This window comes from Phyllostomus hastatus, unplaced genomic scaffold (assembly GCF_019186645.2).
Source record: "Phyllostomus hastatus isolate PE091 unplaced genomic scaffold, TTU_PhHast_1.1 phas_contig_38, whole genome shotgun sequence".
Lineage (NCBI taxonomy): Eukaryota > Metazoa > Chordata > Mammalia > Chiroptera > Phyllostomidae > Phyllostomus > Phyllostomus hastatus.
Genome location: NW_025333869.1, coordinates 8,396,717 through 8,419,174, shown reverse-complemented (window position 1 = coordinate 8,419,174; position 22,458 = coordinate 8,396,717). Strand labels below are relative to the sequence as shown.

At 41.7% G+C, this 22,458-nt stretch overlaps 2 protein-coding genes across 4 annotated transcripts in view; one reads left to right on the top strand and one right to left on the bottom strand.

Moving 5' to 3' along the window:
* The window catches only part of WDFY4 (WDFY family member 4), a 345,693-nt gene that overhangs the window by 241,248 nt on the left and 81,987 nt on the right, over positions 1-22,458 (top strand). For all 3 annotated transcript variants that reach the window (XM_045842001.1, XM_045841998.1, XM_045841999.1), the window contains 4 exons: positions 1,266-1,414; positions 6,267-6,387; positions 8,596-8,681; positions 10,576-10,638. In XM_045842001.1, the coding sequence (XP_045697957.1) occupies positions 1,266-1,414; positions 6,267-6,387; positions 8,596-8,681; positions 10,576-10,638 (419 nt within the window). The remainder of the gene's footprint in view (positions 1-1,265; positions 1,415-6,266; positions 6,388-8,595; positions 8,682-10,575; positions 10,639-22,458) is intronic.
* LRRC18 (leucine rich repeat containing 18) lies at positions 20,848-21,615 on the bottom strand. The gene has a single exon (XM_045842002.1). It carries the CDS (start codon positions 21,613-21,615, stop codon positions 20,848-20,850), a length of 768 nt encoding a protein of 255 aa, XP_045697958.1.

Below are 22,458 nucleotides of genomic sequence, written 5' to 3'. Positions count from 1 at the left end.
TGCCCTGCTTTTTTCCCTCTCAGCACATATTATAATTTGTAATAGTTTATTAGTTGACATATTTGTCTACTATTCATGTACCTCTACTGGACATTAAGTCCCATGGGAATAGGATTCTTGCTTATCTTGTTCCTCCCTCTATGCTCAAAGCCTGGCTCAGGGCCTGGCATGTAGTCAATGCTGAATCTGTAACTGTTGAATTGAAAAATGTCTGACCGAATAAATGAAGTTGTAAATGAGTCCATGTTGAAAGTGGCTCTGAGGATGGTTTTAGGGCCTACTCCAGTAGATGCAGAAGAGGCCAGGAACCAGCTTCCTGCAGCAGCCTGGGTTATAGGAACTAAGTAAGACCCTTAGCTCATTCTCAGTTAGTAAAAATAGTTCCGTAATGACTTATCCTGGATTGTAGTGGTAAATACTTATCTTGGAACAAGCCCTTGGTGGCCTTGACTCTCACTTTGACTAATCCCATTTGACATGGAAGTTATAGACAACTCACTTGGGGCCTGCTCTCCAGATTTCACTGCTGTGCCCTCATCCTTGCTCCCAATGGTGAACAGGAAACTTAGCTTCAATCTTTGATGAGAGTCTTATCTCTGGAACCTATTTTTAATTTTTATTTCTAAATTAGAGTAGTAAAATCTCCCTTGCCCAATTGTAAAAATTATATTGGTTAGTGTGTAAAATATTTACAATCATCATATGGAGGGTAGTCAGAAAATGTCAGGTCTTCTTTTGTGTAACAGGAATTAACTCATTATTATCCTGAAAAAATCTCATCCTTTGAATTATTCTTGGTCCATTTGGGCTATCATCTGAAATTTACTTATTCCCACACTTATTTCTTCAGAAATTTATTCCATGTACGGGCCCACTAAGTCCTTACTCCATGTCTGGGTCATACCAAGACATGGTCACAAGTTAGGCTCCCTGGAAATCCAAGTCTGAGCCAGGAAGCTTATTGAGAGTGAGGGTTATAGGACTGGGCAGAGGGGGAAGTGGTGCTGTGATGAAATCTCTAATGAAAGTGGGGGTGGCCATGGATAGTAAGTACATCAAGTAACTAAACAAAGTGTTGGGTATAGAAGACCCACTTACACTGTGATGAGCAGTGCAGCTCTGGGACAATGGCTGCTATTCTTACAGGTGCTACTCTTACCTCCAAATGCCCAGTGGGTGACCAGTCACTGCCCTCCCACCCTTCATAAAAATGACAGACATGCTTCACTTGCCCATGGCCTGACTCTGGTGCTCTCTTCCTCCAGGTGACACAGAAGTACTCCATGGTGATTGTACAAGGCCACCTAATCTCTGAAGGGCTCCTGCTTTTTGGCCACCAGCACTTCTACATCTGCGAGAACTTCACACTCTCTCCTGTGGGTGATGTGTACTGCACCCGCCACTGCTTATCCAAGTGAGTCTCCACTTCCTCCAGCAGATTGTCCTCTGAGCTCCAATCTTCCTTCTCAGCTACTCTCACTGCTACCCCTCCCACTTTGCTGTTACAATGGACTTAGATATGGGCCTGAAATGAACCATGAAGTAAAACAAAAGAAACTTAAAGCACAGGCTTCCTTGACTCTGGTTCCCCAAAGCTAAAATCCAGAATGGATAACAGTGTGACAGCTCCTCATGCCTCTCCTGATGTGGAGTCCACCACAAGACAAAGGGGTCATTCCTTAGGTTATTTGGGTAATAGAATCCAGTCCCACCAGTTTACTCATTCAACAACTTGTTGATTACTCATTCGTATGTAAGACATCAGGTGCTGCCCTTTCATGCCCAGCAAGTGCAAATGGCAGCATGGGAGGTTCCTTTGGCAAGAATTTGGATCACACTAGCATTGCAAGGCAAAATATGTGATATAGAAGGATTCTTTGGAGTTCACAGTTGGAAAGATGGCAAAAGGAAGTGGGCTAAGATCTGAATCTTGAAGGATTTGGGTAGAAATTTGAAGAGTTACTTTATACCAACTAACACCAGAGGTCTCTGGCAGGGAATTCCAAGGTTACTTTTTATGATCAAATGTATTTGGTCTATTTTAGTTCAATCAAGCTCTTATTAATTCTCTCATGCTTGTAGACTATGGCCATTCAAAAATCAAGTTGACTATGTTTGCACTTTTGCTAGAAGTTCAGTTATTAAGTTGTGTTTTTAGATAATCATTGCTTTTGAAAGGATTTGGATGAGGATTTCTTCATCCAGAGATAAGCCCAGACTTTTCTAAGGCTCAAATGATGACCTATTAGTCCAGTGTTTCTCAAATTAACTTACACTGAATCACCTGGAAGCCTTGTTAAAACAGATTTTTGAGACTCACTTTTACCCCAGTTTCTAATTTGGCAGACCAGGAGTAAGGACTGAGATTTTATCAAGTTTTTTTTCTGCTGCTGGTGCTACTGGACTGGAGGCCACACTTTGAGAACTGTTTTAGACTATTGACAGAGTCAGAGTCTTACCTGCCAATAACTAAGAATTTTTATTCTCAGTTGCTATATTATTTCCAGCCTATGTCAGGAAGCAGGGTTCAAGGAGTGTGGAAAAGTAGATGTCAGCCCACCCTCCTTTGATTTAGATTTGCTTTAAAATGCTTGACATTTTTCTTTCTGCTAATTTTCATCTTTTATTCATACCAAATATTTACTGATTGCTGGGAGTCCTCTGTGCTTTTCTAAGGCAGGAGAGCATAATTAATACTTGGCACATACATCTCATCTTATTGTTCATGTTTTATTGATACTGATCAATATGGACAATGCGTCTGCACACTTGCCTTTCTGAGAGCTGATGAAAGCTCTCTACTGTACCTATATTCATGGTGGGCACATGTGATAACTGGCACAATCCATTGCTTCCCTCTTCACCTCTGTGTTAAATCCCACTAGTGTTAGACAAGATCTTATTGATTAGAAAAATTGCGTTTATGAGATGCATCTAATAATGATCAAATTGACTATATCTTTGCTTTTAATAGAAGCACAGTTTTCAGATTGTATGTACTCACTGGATTTGAAATGAAAAGGGAGATTCCCATGTCTGGAAATACACTTTTCTAGAATGCATGTAGGAGTATAGTGAAAACAAATTACACCCTGGAATGTCATTTGGAGGTTTCATAGGTAATTTCAGTCACCATACCTCAGAGAAGTATTTGTTAACCCACACAGTGCTTTCTCTCCAAGATCTTGTCTACTGCCCTAAGAAACTGCCAGCACTCATGTGGAGAGACAGACAGGCTATAGATCATGTCAAATCAGTGGGGATCAAGTCTTGTTTTGACCATGGAGACTAAAGAAGATACATAAACAAGCCAGTTAAAAATAAAGCTAAGTCAACCCTGAAATGTTTCTCTAAAAGACTGCCATCAAATTGAGTGCAGTTGAGCATTAGACTTTGAAAGAAGCTCTCTGATGTACCATAAAAATATCGAAATAAACTCAAGAACACTCACTGCACATCCTCCAGCAGAGATTGGAGTTTGCACTTTGGAACTTTTCTTAGAAACTAAGAACCTTTCTAGAAGTTTTTATTTTGTTTTCATAGTATCCCACTTTAGTTGAATAGGATGACTCCACTAGGTTACTAGGATTGCTGTAACAAAATATCAAAAGCTGTGTGGCTTTAAAAAACAGATATTTATTGTCTCACAGTGCTGGAGGCGAGAAGTCAGACAGCAGTATGGGAGGTGTCACTCCACTTCTACAGCTCTAGAGGAAGATCCTTTTTTGCCTTTTCTAGCCTCTGGTGTTTCCTGGCCATCCTTGGTATTCATTTGCTTGTAGATACATCACTCCAGTCACATGGCCATCTTTTCTCTGTGTGTCTTCACATGATCTTTCCTCAGTGCATGTCTATTCTATGTCCAAGTTTCCCATAAGGGGACTAGTCATATTGGATGAGGGCCTATCTTAACAACTTATTTTGATTTTATTACCTCTGGTATTTACCTATTTTATTTTATTTATTTTTAGAAAACTTTTTATTGCTGTTCAAGTACAGTTTTCTGCCTTTTCCCACCACCCCAACCATCCCCACCTCCCTCCCCCATTTCCACCGCCCTTTTTGTTGTCCATGTGTCCTTTATACTTGTTCCTGTAAACCCTTCACCCTTTTCCCCCATTATCCCCTCTGCTCTCCCTTCTGATCACTGTCAGCCTGTTCTCAATTTCAATGTCTTTGGCTATACTTCGCTTGCTTGTTCATTTTGTTGAATAAAGTCTCATAGTGAGGTATTTGTGGGGTAGTGCTTCAAAATATCTCTTTAGGGGGAAATAATTTAAATCATAACACTGTTGGTCAAGTTCAAAAGTTAATTTGGTAGAAATCCAAACCATCCAATCAGCTCTTTGAAAGAGGGTGTTTTTAATCAGATATTTCCTCCCTATCAGTCAGCATTTTAAGGCATCATTTCTCCATTTAGTTCAATTCTTCAAATACTCATTGAAAATCTGTCTTGTGCCAGGCACTGTGATAGACTCCATAGATACAAAAATGTAAGTCAGATGTGGGCTGATTCTGGTAAAGAGTTTGTGATCTAGTGAATGATTCTAGGTATGAATTTTAGGTATAAATTCTGACAATAATTGAATATTGGGTGATAATAATAATTGGATAATGGAGTTGTCCTTGTCATTCTCACCAATGCCTTGACCTGTGATGCTATTTAACCTAAGCCAAGGGTAGGAGCTAGAATTACTTCTATGGCCTCATTGGGAGTCAGACAAATTTATGGGAAACTGATCTTGGCCACAGAGGGAGGCATTAATAATGAACTAAGGGCCTCAGCCAGCAGTAGGTTTGAATTAAAGCCTCTGAGCAGAAGCATCCAGAATAAGAGCCACACTTGTATTTGATCAGTCCTATAGCAACATGGCTCAGAGCAGGAGGCCTGAGAGGATTGTTCCAAGAAGGGGCAGGAGGAGCTGCAGAGGGCTGGAATCCATACCCTTGAGGTCTAGCTATGCAGGGAGCTAAACAATGGCTCAGGCTGTGTCCCTTGTGAGCAGCCTTCCCTTCTGCCCAGCAGTGGCCATTAAGCACAATAATAAGTCCAAGCTGTTAGCATGACAGGTGCTGGATCACCACTCCTGATTGCTGACTGAAGAAGTTCTGCTGGTCTGGCCTGAGGGCCTGATCTCTTTCTCGGTTTCCCTTGGAAGCATGGCCGGTAGGCTAGCCAATGAGGGCTGTAGTTGGAGCTGGGATGGGGAAGGGGTAAAACACATTCTTCTCACCAATTATGCCACCATGTACTGGTGTGTGGGACTCTTTCAGCTCTTGATTCTTTGGGGCTACAATTGGTACTCATGGGGGCTAAAGGGCTTTTGAGACCCTTCATTCCTCAGGTCTTAAAAGGGCGTTCTATCAGAGCTTCTGTGGTCATGTATATGATCTGAAATTACCACATCACTCAGATATTCAGAAATGTAACTGTCCATAACTGAAATCACTTTATTTCTTGAGTTCCCTTTGTATTGGTGTATAAAAGCTTCATGTGGTTATCTAAAGGTATTTCAGTTACTTCCAGTGCAGAAATTCTTTTTGAGGTAAGTATTAATCAAACTTATGATTCTCCCTACCCTTCTTCTTCCTTTCTTCCCATGGGGAGTTATTCAATTCTGGGAGCTGCCCTGGTCTGGCCTCTGCTGCCATGTGTCTGGTCTCTGGCTCTGGGCATGTGCTCTGGAGGCCATTGCTGAAGCTGTGGTCTTTGTTTCCCAGCACACTGGCATCTCAGACCTGCTGCATACCCTTGTGGGGGCTCGGTGTTCTCTGCAACTTTCTCTCATGCTATACTAGATGCCAATGTACCAGGCCCCATGCTGCCTGAGGCCATGCCTAACTTGAACTTTTTTATTGGGTCTTGTCATATTTATGCCCTATTTCCAGAGCCTGAACTTTCCCCAGATATGACTAGAGTATCTCCTTCAGTCTTCCCCTACCCCCTCAATCCACTTGGACCACTGAACTGAGGGAGATTTTGTATATGCATGCTCTTCTGCTCTTCATTCAGTGCCACTGTCAGTCCTGGAATCTGTCCCTTTGCTGCCCCCTCACCTGGTGAGGCTGATGCCCCATCCTACTCCTCAGGGCAGAGCTAATGAGGACAGGTGCTTAGGGTTTATCGGGTCAGTGGGTACTGACACCCTGGGTGGCATTGACTGTAGCACCCCCAGTATGTCCCAGAAACTCAGGTAGGGCTGTGGGACAGAAGCAGGACAAGCCCACTAGATACCCTCTCACTGCATGTCTTATTTTCTTTTCAGCATCAGTGATCCATTCATTTTCAACCTGTGCAGCAAAGACAGGTGCTCCAACCATTACTCATGCCAGCGCCACAACTATGGTGACCTCAGAGAGCTCCGGCAGGCACGCTTTCTCCTGCAGGTATGCTCCAGGAAGGGGAAGGGAAAGACGATCTTGTCATTAGACTGGTGGTCCAGGTGCCATCAATGCCCCATCTCAATGTGAGGGACACATGCCCCTGACCCCTTCCTGCCTGTGCATAGCCCAGTGACCTGTGGGACATACCTGTGCATTCCCCTGGCTTATATTGGGTCTGGTTCCCTGGCTCAGGATTCTCACTTTTTCACTCTCACTCCAGCACCTGCCACTTGACTATCAGGAGCTTGTGGCTCTGTGTCATCTAGAATCCAGCCTGTTTGCTTTATTTTCCCTTTGACATCCCCAGATCTTCCTGGGATATTCAGGAATACAGGACAGGGCAGCTCCATTGTCCCAGAGTGGAGCTGATACCTGAGAGTTGAGTGAGGGTCTGCCCTGATCTGTTCTGATCCTGTGGACCTCTCAGCTGGCTGCCACCCTCCATCCACCCTCCCCACGTCTCACCTATCTCCAAGCTCTTGGTAATTTACTGGGCCAAATAGTTTAGAGATGTACTGATTGTTTCTTTCAGCAAGGGTCCCAGAGCCATGCTTAGGGGGTCTTTGAAGCGCTCACCCACATACTAAACAGAGCAGATTCCTTTCAGAGGCAGAGCTCTGCTGTCAGCTAGTCAAAACCTAAAGTTCTGGTCCCACCTAAGGTATAAATGACTCAGTTTAGAAGGTTTAGAAGCATTAGCTTAGTGGCAAAGGGAGGAAGAACTGTGAGGCTCCCAGTGGCTTTAGACACATTTGACCTTCGCCAGCCCAACCTCTGTGATAGCAAAGCTGCACTCTTGCCCAGGGGCCTCCCAGGCAGCAGGCAGGGGGAGATCAGGATTTACCCTTTAGGAAAAGAGGGGCCAGATCCTCACCCCCTACCCTCTCTGTGAGTGTTTGTTCTGCAAAGTCCAATAGGGGGCAATGCTTTGCCCTAAGGAGAGAATAAGAATGCCTTTTATTCATAAATTTCTTTGGTTGTATAATTTAGCCTGTGATCCTCTTGAGGTGTCCTTATTATTCTCTGAAACTACAACTCAGGGAGGCCTTTCTGTGGGGCTCATTTTAAAAGGCATCAGAAATGACAAAGGTCCAGCAAGCTGCTGGCATCTGACCATCTCTTTCTCTTTCTTCCTGCCACTCCACTGCTTTTGCTCACAAAGTGTTGGTTCTCATTTTGCCTGGTATTCTTGCACTTCTTTGCAAAGAATTGAATGAGAAGGGGATGAATTGCAAAGGTCCTGCCCTGAAGGTTCAGGGCAGTGTGGCCAGCATGGACCTAGTCCTGACCACAGCTCCACCACATAGGCACAATTGGGCACCTCTCTGGGCTCCTGTTTCCCCCAAGTAAGCAGAGGACCACATCTTGTCTTTTCTACCATTACATATATAGGACCTAGCACATTTGGGGGGCATATACTAATAATCAAAAGTATTTTTCAGTTATTGTCTATCTACCTCACAGATAATACATAGTAGCAGATAGGTATCAGTAAGTGAACTTCTTTCCCCCAGCAAATGGTAACTGTTTCCAGATGGTTGGCTAGCTTGAGAGTGGTGGAAGCCAGCTTTGGGAGTGGTATGTGCACAACCAGTGGGGCAGGGAGCTGTGTGAACAAGGCCACCATGTGTCCAGCCCTGGATTCTCCCAGGAGGAGGTCTGATCATGGGCACTCAAGGTTGTTGGACAAGCCACAACCTCTATAGATTCTATATTCACCATCTATTCACACATTATTTATATTTCTGTTTATAGAAAAAAATCCGAGGCTCTTATGTGCACCTGTAGAGGACAGTGGTTTGCTTAATCATTACAAATACTTTCCCTCTGCTCAGGAGCCCAGTGAACTGAACTTTGAGATCTCCATTGCAGCCAGGCAGAAGCAGGACCAGACTGTGTTGTTGGATGCAGCATTCCATCCGAGTCTGACCTTGACCCACACGACCTGGTGTATGTTCACTGGTCAGGAGATAAGTCTCAATCTTCTGTAAATCAGGCACTTATGGGAAATCAGTCTCTCAGTTTTTAAGTTCCAGTCTTCTGAGGGTGCATGCATGAAAGTCTCCATTTCATATTCTCTGGTTCCATTTTAGATTGAAATCCTTTCCCACTTGACACAGAGACCCAATGATCTATTGCCAATAGCTCTGTTGACTGAGGATATTGCTATTGAGGAAACTTCAGGATAAGTACACAGGTTTCTCTTTGTAGGACATTGCCCTGGAGATCTTTTTCCAAAATGGATATTCCAAGTTTTTTGTCTTCTACAACAGTGATCGGAGTAAAGTCTTCAAAAGGTAAGCATTTGAAAATCCTCTGAGGAAACTGATCCAGAGCTGAGAGCAAAGGAACAGAGGCTGCTCAGCTTGTTCTCAGGAGAACTGTTCAAACCCACAGTGAAGAGGATTTAGGTTAGACACAAGGAAGAAATTACTGGCCCACAGAGCTCTTGAATTATGGAACAAAGTATACAGAAAACTAGAGAATCACCTTTTCTAAGTCCTGAGAAAAAGGATCCTTTTTATGGACTGAAGTACCATATTTTGCTGCATACAAGGCACAATTTTTGCCCAAAATTTTCAGGGAAAAATAAGGATGTGCATTATACATGGTCAGTACTAATTCTGTATCTATATAAATGTTTTTCATTTTTTTATTTATGCTTATGCTTTAAAAGTATAACTCTAGAAAATAATAACAATATCCATATGCAAAATAATACTTTGAAATACAACAATTGGTTTGTTTCTAAATATAAATAAATAAAAATTGAATTAAAAATTAAAATAAAAGATTTTTTCCCTAGAAGTTCAGGCCAAAAATGTAGGTGTGCATTACACATGGCAAAATTCATTAATTTAGGACAGTAGTTCCTAAAGAGAGAAAAAAATTGTGCAGACACAACAGATTTAAGAAACTGGCTGTTTAATGGGCCTTCCAGAATTTTCTGGCTTCATATTGTAACTTTCCAAGTTACTTTTCTTGGCTTAAACTTTCTTTTGAGTCCAGTTGCCAATTTTAGGTTGTTCTAACTTTATATTTCATTGGAAAGAATTCCAAACCCTGACTTTCCACTTCTGCATAAACATCTTTTTTTCTTAAAGACCGAAGTCTGCTGTTTTAGTTTAGCTTTTCTTTCTCCAAATAGATTAATCAATCTAAGAAATGTAAGCTAAAACATTTCATACTAATATCTATTTACTTTTATTATTCTTAAATTTATAAATAATTTGAGATTTGTAGAGAGAATCTAGTAGGGACAGAAGAGAAGGTAGGTTCCTAGCCATAAGCAGACCACACAGAAGTTGGGGTGGCAATGTTTGGCTCCACTCTGGGCAGGAAGTTGTGAAGTAAGATTTGACATCCCTGACCTGAATGTCCCAGGCCATTTAGTGCTCAGATGTTCTAGCCTTGCCTTCCTGTTGGCCCTGGCTAGTCACTGGCACCAGGACCAGCTGCAATGTGCACAAGACAGGGCCAGAGCGGAGAAAACTCCTGCAGAGAGTCTGTGTGCACCAGTCTGGGCACATCTCCATTAGCTATGAACTTCCCTTTGAGGTTCTTCCAAGAACTACTGTTATATTGCTTCTAAAGTTTTCTTCAGGCTCCATTTTAGACTACACTAAAGCAGTAGACATGCAATGTTGAACATTGTGTTCCTTTCCCTTGTGATTTCTGGGTATTAAAGTTTTTTCAGCTAATCTAGAAGTCATGCATCTGTAGCCCGTGTAGTGAACCTTGCCCACCTGCACCCCACCCTACTCAAGGAGCTTTCAATTAAGATTGCATTTGCCCCCCGAATACAGCAGTGCTTTGTGAAATTGGCAATAGAAATTTGCCCAGAGGCAAACTTGTCTCTGGGCAAGTTTGCCCAGTGAAACTGGCCCAGAGGAGGTATCTAAAACATGTATTTTTTAAAATTGTAACTGTTGTTTTTTTATTGTTATAATTGGTATTACCAAGGCTTGAATGTGTAATGCTTTTTGAATGTGTGTGCAAAGCTTGAAGGTGTTGTGTGTGCTTCAGAGCTGCACCCAGGCCTCGTGCTCAGTGCTCACAGCCTGGATGTAGGATGGGGCTGGAGGGTCAAGCACCCAAGCTCTAGCCTAGCTCTGAAAGTGTCTCCCTGGTGGTGGAAGGGTCTCATCTCTGCTGATAAAATGATCCTTTTTACTTTGTCTGCTTGTTTAGCTTCTGCTCTTTTCAACCCAGCTTGAAGGGGAAAAGCATTATCGAGGAACCCATCAATCTAAGGTAATGGTGTGGGGAGAGGTCCAGCCATGCTCTGGAGGCATGGTGTTAGCCATGCTTTGATTTCATTTGCCTGATCCTACTGTAAAGTTGTCATGCAAAAAATGTGCCAACCCACCTTCCCCTTATTTTTCTCTCTCCCAGCCTAGACTGCCTCATCCTGCTCCTGAAATTCATTCTGCCAATTAAACCTCTAAACCAGATAGAATGTCCCATATGCATTGTGGCTTTTTCAGACCAAAGTGGCAAGGAGCAGGCCTCTGCCTGTGGTGGGGGGGGGAGCAGGTTGTCAAAGAAGTGCCATCCCAGGGCAGCCTTGGCATCAGGCCCTCAGGCAGGGCTGTGAGCAGTCCCAGGCCTGCCCTTCCTATATGAGGCTCTCAGAAAACTCAGAACCTAAATTCATGTATGTTGGTGTGTGAATCAGATTTAATTTATCAATCTATGGCAGGGAGCATATTTCCCAGGGAATGAAATGCTTACAGCCCCTTCCCAAGGCACCCCTTACAAGTACCCAGTTTTCTATAAGGCCAGTTGGTAATCAGTAGGCCATTTAGGAGTGAGAATAAAGGAAGAAAGATGTTGGTTGCTAGTTTTCTCCAGGAGTGTGTGGGGATAGGGGAGGGAGGGATTTCTTCAGGAGTAGTATTCAAAATAACTATACTGACTATGGAATGGGGACCACCAAGTCATTCAAAATTATTTATTGATAGTTTGTTATATGTCATGTTTGCTACTTGACAGAGCAATGAGCAAAATATTGAAGCTCTTCTCTGCCTTTATATTCTCTTGAGGAAGATAAAACAATTTAAATAAATGAAATACAAAGCATATTAGATAATAATAAGGATAAAATATACAGTAGATAGAAATAGGTAATGAAATCTTAGACAGGATAGTAAGGGAAGGCCTCAGTAAGAAGCACTATTTAATTTAAGACCTGAACAAAATGGGGAGACAAGTTATGCAGATAACTAAGGAAAGAGCATTTCAGGCAAAGGGAAGAGCAAAAAAGGGACAGCATGGTGGCATGATTGGGGAAAGAGTGGTTGACAGCTGGGAGTCAGTGGGAAGAGAGGTGAGAGAGATAATAGGGCTAGCTCATGTAAGCCTTGGGGCTCACAGTAACGGTGTTGGCATATTGGAGGAATGGTGTGACCAACTTATATTTTAAAAGACTTACCTGTCTGCTGTGTGGAGAACAAATCACAAGGGGGTAAAGGCAGAGTTGGGAGGTCAGTTAGGAGGCTTTTCTGTAATCCAGGTGAGAGGTAAATTTGGAATAGTATTTAAAACATGAGACTGGGTAAGATTACCAAGAGAATGAGTATACATGGACAAGAGGTTTGTCCCTGGGGTACATCAGACTTTAGTAGTTAAAGACCTGGAGAGGAATGAGCAGAGAGAGGAAGGAGTGGTCAACTGTGCTGCTCATCAAGTGTTGTTGGTAGGCCAAGTAAGATAAGAACCAAGAAATGACCATTGACTGCAGCATGGGGGTCATTAATGATCTTCAAAAGATCCATTTGAGTAGCTGCCAGAAGAAACTCCCTGTGGTTTCAGGCAATACCTCTTTACTTGGTAGATTATGGAGAAGTCTAGGATATACCCTGCAATGGTCAAGGAGGCCTGGGTGGCAGGAAGCCACCGGAGGTGGAGTAGCTGTTTACAAACTGGACTGGGTGTATTTCAATAGTTCAATAATAGTAGAAACCTAACTGTATATATAAATTGAATATTAGCCCTGGTGATCTCATATTGTTTATGTTTCATATAAACTTTAATTTCCATACTTAGATTACTCTGTAATGTTTCAATGCAAGTGGTAAAAAGACATTTCAAACTAACAAGCAGAAAAGAAGATTTGTCACCTCACAAATCTAAAGGACAAAATAAGTCTGGCTCCAGGTGTGTGAATTTTCGGACTCACTAAGTCCTCAGGACACTGTGGCTCTCCATCTCACAGTGAGAATCTCCCCTGGATTAGCTCCCTTCTTAGCAGGCTATCTTAGCAGAAGGGCATCACTTCCCCCCAACAGTGTCATGCTGATAGTCAATTACATAGGGATTCTGTCACACAAAGAATGCTCTGTCCCAGTAATATCAGCAAAAGTCCCCAAAAGTGATTTTCATCTGCCCAAGTCAGGTTAGCGCTCAATCCAGAACCAATCAAGTGCTTTCATAGGCCAGGTCAGGGGCTTGTGCCCACCTAGCTTGGGGATTCAGTCCCACCCAATGACAGAGACCATACTGAGGAGATAGACATTTTCCAAGAAGATTCAGGTGCTGTTATCACAGACGGGTAAATGCTGAAGTGTCAACAAAAGCAGATGGTCATCCACTGTTCCAGCCAGAAAGCTCCCCCAGGGACTACAGCACTCATGGGCTGGATGTCCATTTTCTCACTCCCTGAAACTTCTATTTTTTTGCATCAACTTTGAAACAGGTCACTTCACTGAATCCCATTTGTCTCTGCAGATCACCCTCTTATAAAAGTATTATGTGTGTAATATCACTCGGTGATCATGTAGCTGTCCCTACAGCTGTGAGCAGTAGCCTATCCATTTCTATTTCATTGTCCTCAGGGTTTTAGAGGTGCTTTGCCCCAATAATGTGTACCTTTATCCACACAGGTAAGGGTCTAAATTTCTGCCCCAGATAGAGAGGGAGTAGCTATAGATGAGGGACAGAGAAGCCAAACTGTGGCTATGGCCACTATATTGGTTGTCTATATAAAAATGACTGCCAAGTGGAAGAGATCATTCTTACCCTGGGGATGAGTCAAATGTGCAGAAATTACTTCTCACTCATCCATAGGAATAACTCTAGACAGCAACCTGTGTATCACTTTGCACCTGTGGGACAGTTGGGCAGTGTGTGGATTTTATTTCCACTGTGTTAATTTTTTCCATCATGGCCATCTGAGCCTATTGGAGCAGGATGTTCCAGGGCCACTCTGTGCTTCCCTGGCAGAGCACCAGCACAGCTCCAAGCATAGAGATGCTTGGAAAATATCAAATGGGTAAGCTGCTGAGGTCAGTTGGGAACAATGCACAGTGCTCCAAGAAGTAACAGAGGGGGAGCTTTGACAAAATGAGGAAGCCCCAGCCAGATCGTTGGTGCTAGGCTTCGAAACCATGCACGCAGCCTGGGCACATGGTGAGGCTGTGCAGCAACATCCAGCTGTGACCTTTGGGATCAAACCAATTTGGGCTCAGAGTAGGTACTCAATAAATTGTAATTTATTTGCTTAGTTTAAGAATCACCTACTGTCTTTGGGGGCCATGTTTATGGAGTGATTGATTAAAAACAAGCAGCTTCTATACTGTTTGCTCTTTGGCCTCCCTCCTTTTCTGCCCTCTCTCAAGAGCCCCCTCATGCCTTTAGAACTTCAGGATGATGAGGCAGTGGTAGCTACCAGCCTTAGGCTGGCCATTGTTCCTGACATTTTTAAATTTGCATTTCAAATGACAATGCCCAGTCCATACTATTAATCTTTAAAAATGCCAAGCTGTGTTTTGGACACTCTAGTGATCACGAGCTTCTCTGCATTGAAGAAGGTCCATTCTGAGAGGTTTCAACTGGCCCAAGATGCTTGGCTTGTTCTATAGGTTTTCATACCTCCAGCCTCCAGCTCTTGGTGACTGACTTAGCCTCTCTGGAGGCCATCCCCCACACATAGGAAAACAGAATCTTTGAGTACCAGAGATTTGCCTAGAATTCCAATGGTCATGGCAGCTTTCCTAATTGAATTCCAAGGAGCTTCTGTGAGCCTGGATCCTGAGGAGAAAATACTTGCAAAGTTTGGATGAACCTAGGATCTGTAATCTACCTGCATCTCCCCATGGTACAAGACTAGACAATTCTGAAAGCAGCATGGCAGCATAATCAAACATTTGTGGGCTGCTGGGCTCTGCAAGCTGACAAAGGTTTCTACTCTAAAACCAGTCAGACCCCTTGGATAAGTCTGACAGCCAGAAAACTCCTCCATGGTAGATGCAGGCAGGCTATGCTGAGAGGTGAGGGGACCAGCCAGAAAACAGCAAGAACAGCTGAAGTTATAGGGAAAGGACAGCTTAGTTTAGAATATCAATGAGAAAAAACATATATCCTTACAATTATAGTTATCTGTGCCCTTCCACAAAGGTCTGCAAAAAGCTTCAAAATTAAATATGAGGTACAATGACCTTTTAAAAATTACCCCAAAACTCCTTTAAAGGAGAAAATAAGTAAATGTGATCATGAACCTGGAGTCATCCAGTTATTCTAATTGTCCTGAAACTATAAAAGAACAAAGCCATTGTGCTGGGTTACATCATTTTCCAGTGACACATAACAAGAAATGGGGATTTTTATACTTTTCCCCACAAAATATACTTTCTTTTGGCACTGAATATCAAGTGTGCCCTTGCCTAAAGGGTAGTGGGTACCAAAGAAGTCAATGTCATTTTTATAAAATTTGAAGAAAGAGTGCTGCAGAATATAATTCTCTATATTGTTTCTCTGAAAAAGTAGGGCCCTAGTATTTGGACTTATTTGTATACAGACATTTATTTGGGAAGCTAGCATAATCTAGTTCAGTTGTATTGCTTCCCATTGATCTTGGTTCATACTGAGCAGAGAGTTTAGAAAATTCAATTTAGAAAAACTCAGATACAAGATTAGGATGCCTATCTGGCTCTTCCACTCTCACACAGCACAAATCTTCAAATGTGCAAAAGGCCTTCCTCTGTAGCCGTGGTCTCTGACCAAGTAAAATACTCACTTGATGTGTCATCAAGTCAGAAGTATCCTGGGCTTAGAGGAAGATGTTGGGTGTGAGACATTGCTTATATTTGGGACCCTATTGTATCTGGGTGTCTATAATTTCTAAAGCGTTCTCTCAGTTGCATAGCTTACTTAATAATGTTTAGAATGAAATGTATTTTTTTGGCACAAAGTTCTATATTTCAGTGTTGTCAGAATTTCCTTTTATAGGTTATTTTTGAAAAATAATGAAAGACAAAGAACTTAAAAATCAAACCCTAAAGAGCCATAAACACCTATAAGAACATGACCTTCCAAGAGAGTCAATAACAGCCCAGAGGCACCACTGCTGGCAGTGTAGAGGCTAAAATTGAAGTCCTCTTCCTCCCCAATCTGATCTTCAATCCTGTTCTCTGGAGACTGACATGGCTGACCAACCAAGAGGCTATGTGTCTGTGATGCACACAGTTACTCGGGTGAAGAGAGCTGCAGCTCTGTCACTGAGTACAGAAACATGGTCATATGCTTCTTGGTACAGCACAGCCCTGGGAGTGTGATTATAGAGACTACCCAGCTCAGACCTGGGTCCAGGGCAGGATTGATGGAACCAGAGTGAACTGAACAACCTGGTGGGCTGCTTCCATGGGGTTAGGGACAGGAGTACAGAAACCCAGAACTGTGAAGGCGGAAATTCACTGGTTCAAAGCCCACCCATCCATTTGATTTTGGGCCCAGCCTCTTCCAAAAAGCCTGGGACAAGGGTAGAGAAGCCAGATGTTTTCTTTTATTTCAGCATCTTTCTCAGAGACCTTCAAGGACATGATGAACAATGAATAATTTAGATTAGTTTGGTGAACTGAGGTGAAGGTACTCTTTGTCCTAAAATGCCTTAACTCTTTGGGATGTTCTTAGGGGATAGTCTTCCCCATGGTTACTCATAAGTTAACACTTGACACATGTACAAAGATCCATTTATTGCTGGATCTGGGTTGTAAGATTGTTTTTAATTTTTTTTGTTTTAAATTAACTACATATGCACAGGAAGTTGCAAAAATAATACATAGAGTCCCCACATAGCCTTCATTTAATTTCTGCCAATACTTGCACTTTATGTAACTACAGTACAATTTGAAAACTGGTAAATTGATGTTGGTACAATATGAGTGCACAGTCTTTTGTCATTTTATCATATGTGTAGTTTTGTGTAACATCCACCACCACCAACACACAGAATTATTTTTATTGCTGCAGGCTATATCTTGTGCTACCACTTTGTGGTCAAGCCCACTTTCTACCACACCTCACCAACCTGAAAGCCTGGCAACCTCTGATTTGTTTTTCATTTCTATAATTTTTGTCATTTAGAAAATGTTCTCCATATGGCATCACAGAGTATGTGACTTTTGGAGATGGGCCAGTTTTACTCAGCATAACGTCGGTGAGATCTATCTTGAGTTCTTGAATGTGTCAATACTATGTTCCTTTTTATTGCTGATGAGTATTCTATGGTATGGGTACACCATAGTGTTTAACCACTTGTCTATTCAGGGAAATTTGGTTGCTTATAGTTTGAAGCCATTACAAATAAAGAAGACTATTTACATTTAATGTAATTATTAAAATGTTAGAGCAGAAGTCTGCTGTTTTATTTCTTGTTTCTTATTCTTTTCCCTGTTGTTCACCTGTGTTTTCTTTTTCCTTCCTGCCTGTGCATTACTGAAAGATTTGTTAAAATTCTACTTTGATTTACCTATAGTATTTTAGTATATTTCTTTTATAAATTTTTTGTATACATTTTAGTTGATTGGGGTATTACATTATATGTACATAAATCATGACAGGCAACTAGTGTCAAGATTTTACCAGGTTGAGTGAAGTGTACAGACCATATGTCTTTTAAGTCTTAATGTCTTCTTTAAAAATTTTAATTGTCTATAATTTATATCTATTATTTTCTTTAATATTTTCTTTATATACATGAAAAATATTTTCCAAAGTCATTTCCACACACAGATGATCTAAAGCAAAGAGAGGCATAGTGAATTTAAGAAGCAAGTCTGTGGCTTGGCCAGCACCAGGAAGCTTGGCTTCCAGAATGTTCCCTTTCACTCTCTCCTTCTGAGAGCTTTTCTTCTTCAGAGTTGATTATTTGTGTTAGCTGATCAGTCTTCAACTTTTTGACATAAGCTACTCTAGGGAGATGCTGAGCCTATCCTGGGAACAGAGACACAAGAGGCAGAGGCAATTACTCCAGATTGCAGAGATAAAACACAAGGACAGAGGTCATACATGGGCCACCTAGGTTACACTTGGCTTTCAGAGAGGGTGATGAGTGGGTTAGTGGAATAAGCTTTCATTCTGTTTGAAGAAAGAGAAACCCCATGGTTTTCCTATCAAGTGTTTTTAGGCTTACTACAATTTCCAGGAACTAAAGATTAAAGTGGTATTTTAGAGCATGAATAAACATCAACACCAAACATTTTCTTTGACAGAAAAAGAAACAAAATGTAGAAAATGATTCCTAAATTATTTCTATCTCTATTCTTTGCTTCATCCTTAACAGCCAGGATTTCCTGGTTAACAAGGTATCTAATGTTACCTAAGGTATCTAAGGGCTGATGGAAAACCAAAACCCTCTGTCCATTGATATCTCAATACTGCTGAAATTAAATACACTTAAAACCTCTTCCTTCCCTGGCTGGGTGGCTTGGCCAGGTAGGAGCGTCATCTCATACACCCAATGTGGATTCGATTCCCAGTCAGGGAACATAACCAGGTTTGTGGGTTCAATCCCTGGTTGGGACATATGTGGGAGACAACCAGTTAATGTTTCTTACATTGATATTTCTTTCTATCTCTTTCTCTCACCTTTCTTCTCTCTTTAAAATCTATAAACATGCCCTTGGGTGGAGATTAAAAAAATACTCTTCTTAAAATATGGCTGTGAGAAAGACAGCATAAAAAAGCACCTATATCAAAGCTGGCAGATAAATGTCATCTTGCATGCCAACCATTCAGTTGGCAGCAAATCCAGAGTGGTACCTTGGAGAAGGATTTTGAGGACCAGTGAAGTGAAAGAGCTGTGCTGCAATGGGGCAGAGAGCAAGTAGAGGGGCAAATCCACGGTGCAGGCCAAGATCCTTCCTAGGGGCGAAGGGAAATCTTTTTACTTAATCCCTGGTTCTTTGCTGATCCTTTTGAATAAATAAGAAGGGAACACCAATTCTAAGGAGATTCTATACTTCTTGGCCCAGAGGTGAAGTAGCTAACATAGCAGGAAGTCTACCTTAAGGACATGCTCAAGGCCCAACATACTAGCAGTGGCTCCTAGCATGACATCTCACTATATATATCATGGACACAACTGCTCCATTAATCTTCAGAAGGGCTTTTAATTTTATCCAACATTAAACAAAGGGAAAAGTATAAAGGATGCTATTTAATGCTGGCAAGGACACAGTAAAATGGATTCTCTAAAATATTACTAGTAGATATATGAATATGCATAAACTTTTTATAAGGTAATTGATAGCATGTATCAAACATTTTTTAAAAAACACACCCTTCAACACAATATTTGTAATATTGGAGCTATACCAAGGAAATAATGCAACATATTTCAAAAATCTTAATCATTCAGGCTTTCATCACAAAACTGTTTCTATTAGTGAAAAACTGGAAACAAATTAAATGCTCAATAGTAACATAGTTATGTATATCTATGTTTATCTTGCAGATGTTTGAAATTATGGTTATTAAGACCATGTAACAACACAGGTTTCAAAGAAAGATGAAAATGAGGTGAATGATGTAATTTTAACTACATAAAAATACACACAGAAAAATAACTAGTAAGGAACTCTGTCAATATTATATCTGGCTTACACCATAGAATTGTGTCTATGTTAAAGCTGTTATGTTTAAAATTATGGTGTGGTTTTGTCACTTTCATAATGGAAAACATTTAATAAAGGGAATGCTGAAAAGGAAATTTTTAATCTATATCTTAGAAAGACAATGGCTAAGCATTATAAAGGAGAATAAGCAATGAGAAATAAATAAATGAAGTATGCAGTCTGCTGTGGTTTATAATGTGAAAAAAGAAATAAGCTATTTCCACCAAACCCAGCAGGTTTCTCAGTGCTTTCATTTGATAGAACTGGTTGCCAACACAGAAAATTCTTCATTAATTTTTTTAAAAAGTATCTTTCCTAAAGATATTTTTCTTGATTTTTTATGCAGTATGGAGGTGTGAGTGAGTGGTACAGTGAAAGTTCTCTGCTATTGTGAGGACTGACTCTACCCATCTTTTCTGTCTAAAGATCTGGTATAAAGAGAGACAATGTCCAAAGTAGTACTTCAGACAAAGTTCCAGTTCTTGGAGAGAATTTACTTCTATTGAGTACTTACACTCTATGGTGTTTGCTTTAGACGCACAATGACCCTTGGATTTGAGGTTGAATTATTCCCACCTTACAGATGAGGGAACCAAATCTAAGTGAGATGCCCAAGAAAATAGCAAGAACAGTATTCCTGAACCTACATCTGGCCAACTACTGAGTCTTTGACTTTCTCTCTGCCAAGCCAGCCCTGTGCACTACATGGTCCTGATCTCCTAATTTCCTCAGATAATGGCATTCTGTCTATCTGTTTTCAGTGGGTCTTCCCTACAGGCCGCACAGGATAAGCCAAGCTTTTCCCCATTGGACACAGTCCCTGCACCAAGCACAGTGCCTAGTAAGGTCATTTATTTATTGACTGTACCAACTCATTCCTGTAGCCTTTCTTTCCCTGCTCCTACAAGAGTCTGGAAAAGAACTGGACAGAATAAGATGGGACTGAAACCTCTTTCATTCATAGTTAAGGGCATGAGGTTTAGTCTATAGAAATCACCTAGAGCAAATTATGCAAACACAGATAAGAGAAGATGGCACTGCTTTGAGCCCAATATGTTATCTGCCAATACTTAATGGTAATAACTGCCCATCTCTGTGTCCTAGTTTTGTTCCCATCCAAGGCTAAATGCCCATCTGCTTCTAGCACCCATGCTCTGAGATCCCTGGCATTTGAAGCTCTGACCCCAAACAGATCCATAGAACAAGCTCCACTTTTGGAAGCTGGTGGTTAGTCCTGAAATGTATGATAATGAGACCAAGAGTGTGCTAACAACATTAACTGCTCAGACCATGGGTCTGCAGGCAGGAGAGTTATGGAACATAAGTGAGATGGAAAGCTCTTTCTTTTCTCATGTGTGGGTGTGAATGGGTGGAGAAGACAATGACAAAGAACTAAAAGCCTTTCAATCAACAAAATCACAAACCAGCATGGTAGGGAAAGGTATTTTATGGGCTTGACTGGAAGAACTATTGCAGTAATAAGTCAATCTCTCAATTTTCTGTGGATGCAGCCCATTGTCATCTACCCTCCCTCTGTTTTCCCTTTCTGCCTCAGGGTCAGGGTCCAAGGTCACCTCCAATCTTCTTGAGACTCCTTGGCCATGGAGTTGGGTGAGACCAAATTGCTGAAGATGGCCTTTCTTGGTGTTGTCACAGCCATGCTTTTTATTCTGTTCAGCTTGTCTCGGGCCTGCTGGCATTTTCTCAGGCAAGGCCCACACAGATCCTTGGCCTCGACCAGGTATAAGTTTTCCAGCCTCTTGATGGAGTCTATGAATGCATCAGCCTCCTCTGCCATGGGGAAGGGGTTTCGCTTTGTGTTGAGCTTTTTGAGCTTGGGCAGCTTGGAGATGCTGTTGGGGATGTTGTTGAGCAGGTTGTCATGGAGTCCTACCTCATGGAGCTCCTTCAGAGCACCCAGCGTGGTGGGCACACTGTCCAGGTGGTTCAAGCCTAAATTCACAGTGCGGATGTTCTTGAGCTGGTTAAGTTCCACAGGCAGCCCGTTAGTAGTCAGCCTGTTGTTGCTGACATTGAGGTAGAGCAGAGTAGTCATCTGGCCAATGGACTCAGGGAGCTTGTCAATGTAGTTGCTGTGCAGGTCCAGCCACCGTAGGTTCTGGAACTTGGAGATTGAATCAGGGATCTTCTTGATCATATTCCGGCTAAGATCAAGCTCATCTATATCATTGAGTCTCAGAATACACTTAGGGAAGTTCGTAATTCCCATCTTGCTCAAGTCGAGGCGCTTTCTCCCATCAAATGTGATTTTGATACAATTCTTAGCCACATTGAGGGTTATCTTCTTGCCCTTAGGGCCTTTTCCACCTTTGGCCATGTTCTTTAATAAAGAAGTATGTATGAAATATGTTGTTCTGGTTGGTTGGTGATCAGTTTGAGGAAAAAAATCACATGAAACTACTAGAAGATATACTCTAATAAGAGGAAAAAAATATCAAGTTAGGTGATGACATGAGGGTACTGGATTCTCCTGAAATCATAATGCTTTTCTCTCTAATAATTTAAAATAAGAGCCCTGGCTGGTGTGACTCAGTGGATTGAATGCCAGCCTGTGAACTGAAGGGTCAATTCCCAGTCAAGGCACATGCCTGGGTTGTGGGTCAGGTCCCTGTTGGGGGACACTCAAGAGGCAACCACACATTGATGATTTTCTTTCTTTCTCCCCACTTTTCCCTTTCTCTAACAATACATAAATAAAATCTTTTTAAAAAAGAAAAGAAAGAGGAGAGTGGAGAAAATAGGGCATCAGCAGAAGTAACCTAGACAAAGACCTTCAGCAAATTGAATGCTCTCTTCTCAATGTTTCCAGATGTAAAGTGAGAGGTGCAGGTTTGGCCTGAAGGATGTTCAGTGCCCATCTGGCTGTGCCATTCCTGTCTTATTGTGAATCTCTCCATTGTCCTGAACTTTTCAAATATCCCTCCTCTCTTTGCCCAGGGTACATGTATGTGTGTTTGTGTGTTTTCTTGGGTATCTGCCATTTAACAGATCCTCACATAAATCTTGTCTTTCCTTAGAGTTATCTCAATATTCCTAGTGTGGAACTGCTGAGTTCTCAGAACTACCATAGTGTGGATATGAAGGAATAGGGTGAGAGTTAAGAATGACTTAAGTGCCCTGCAGTTTCTGTACTTATATCTTTCTTCACCTTCAGGACCCA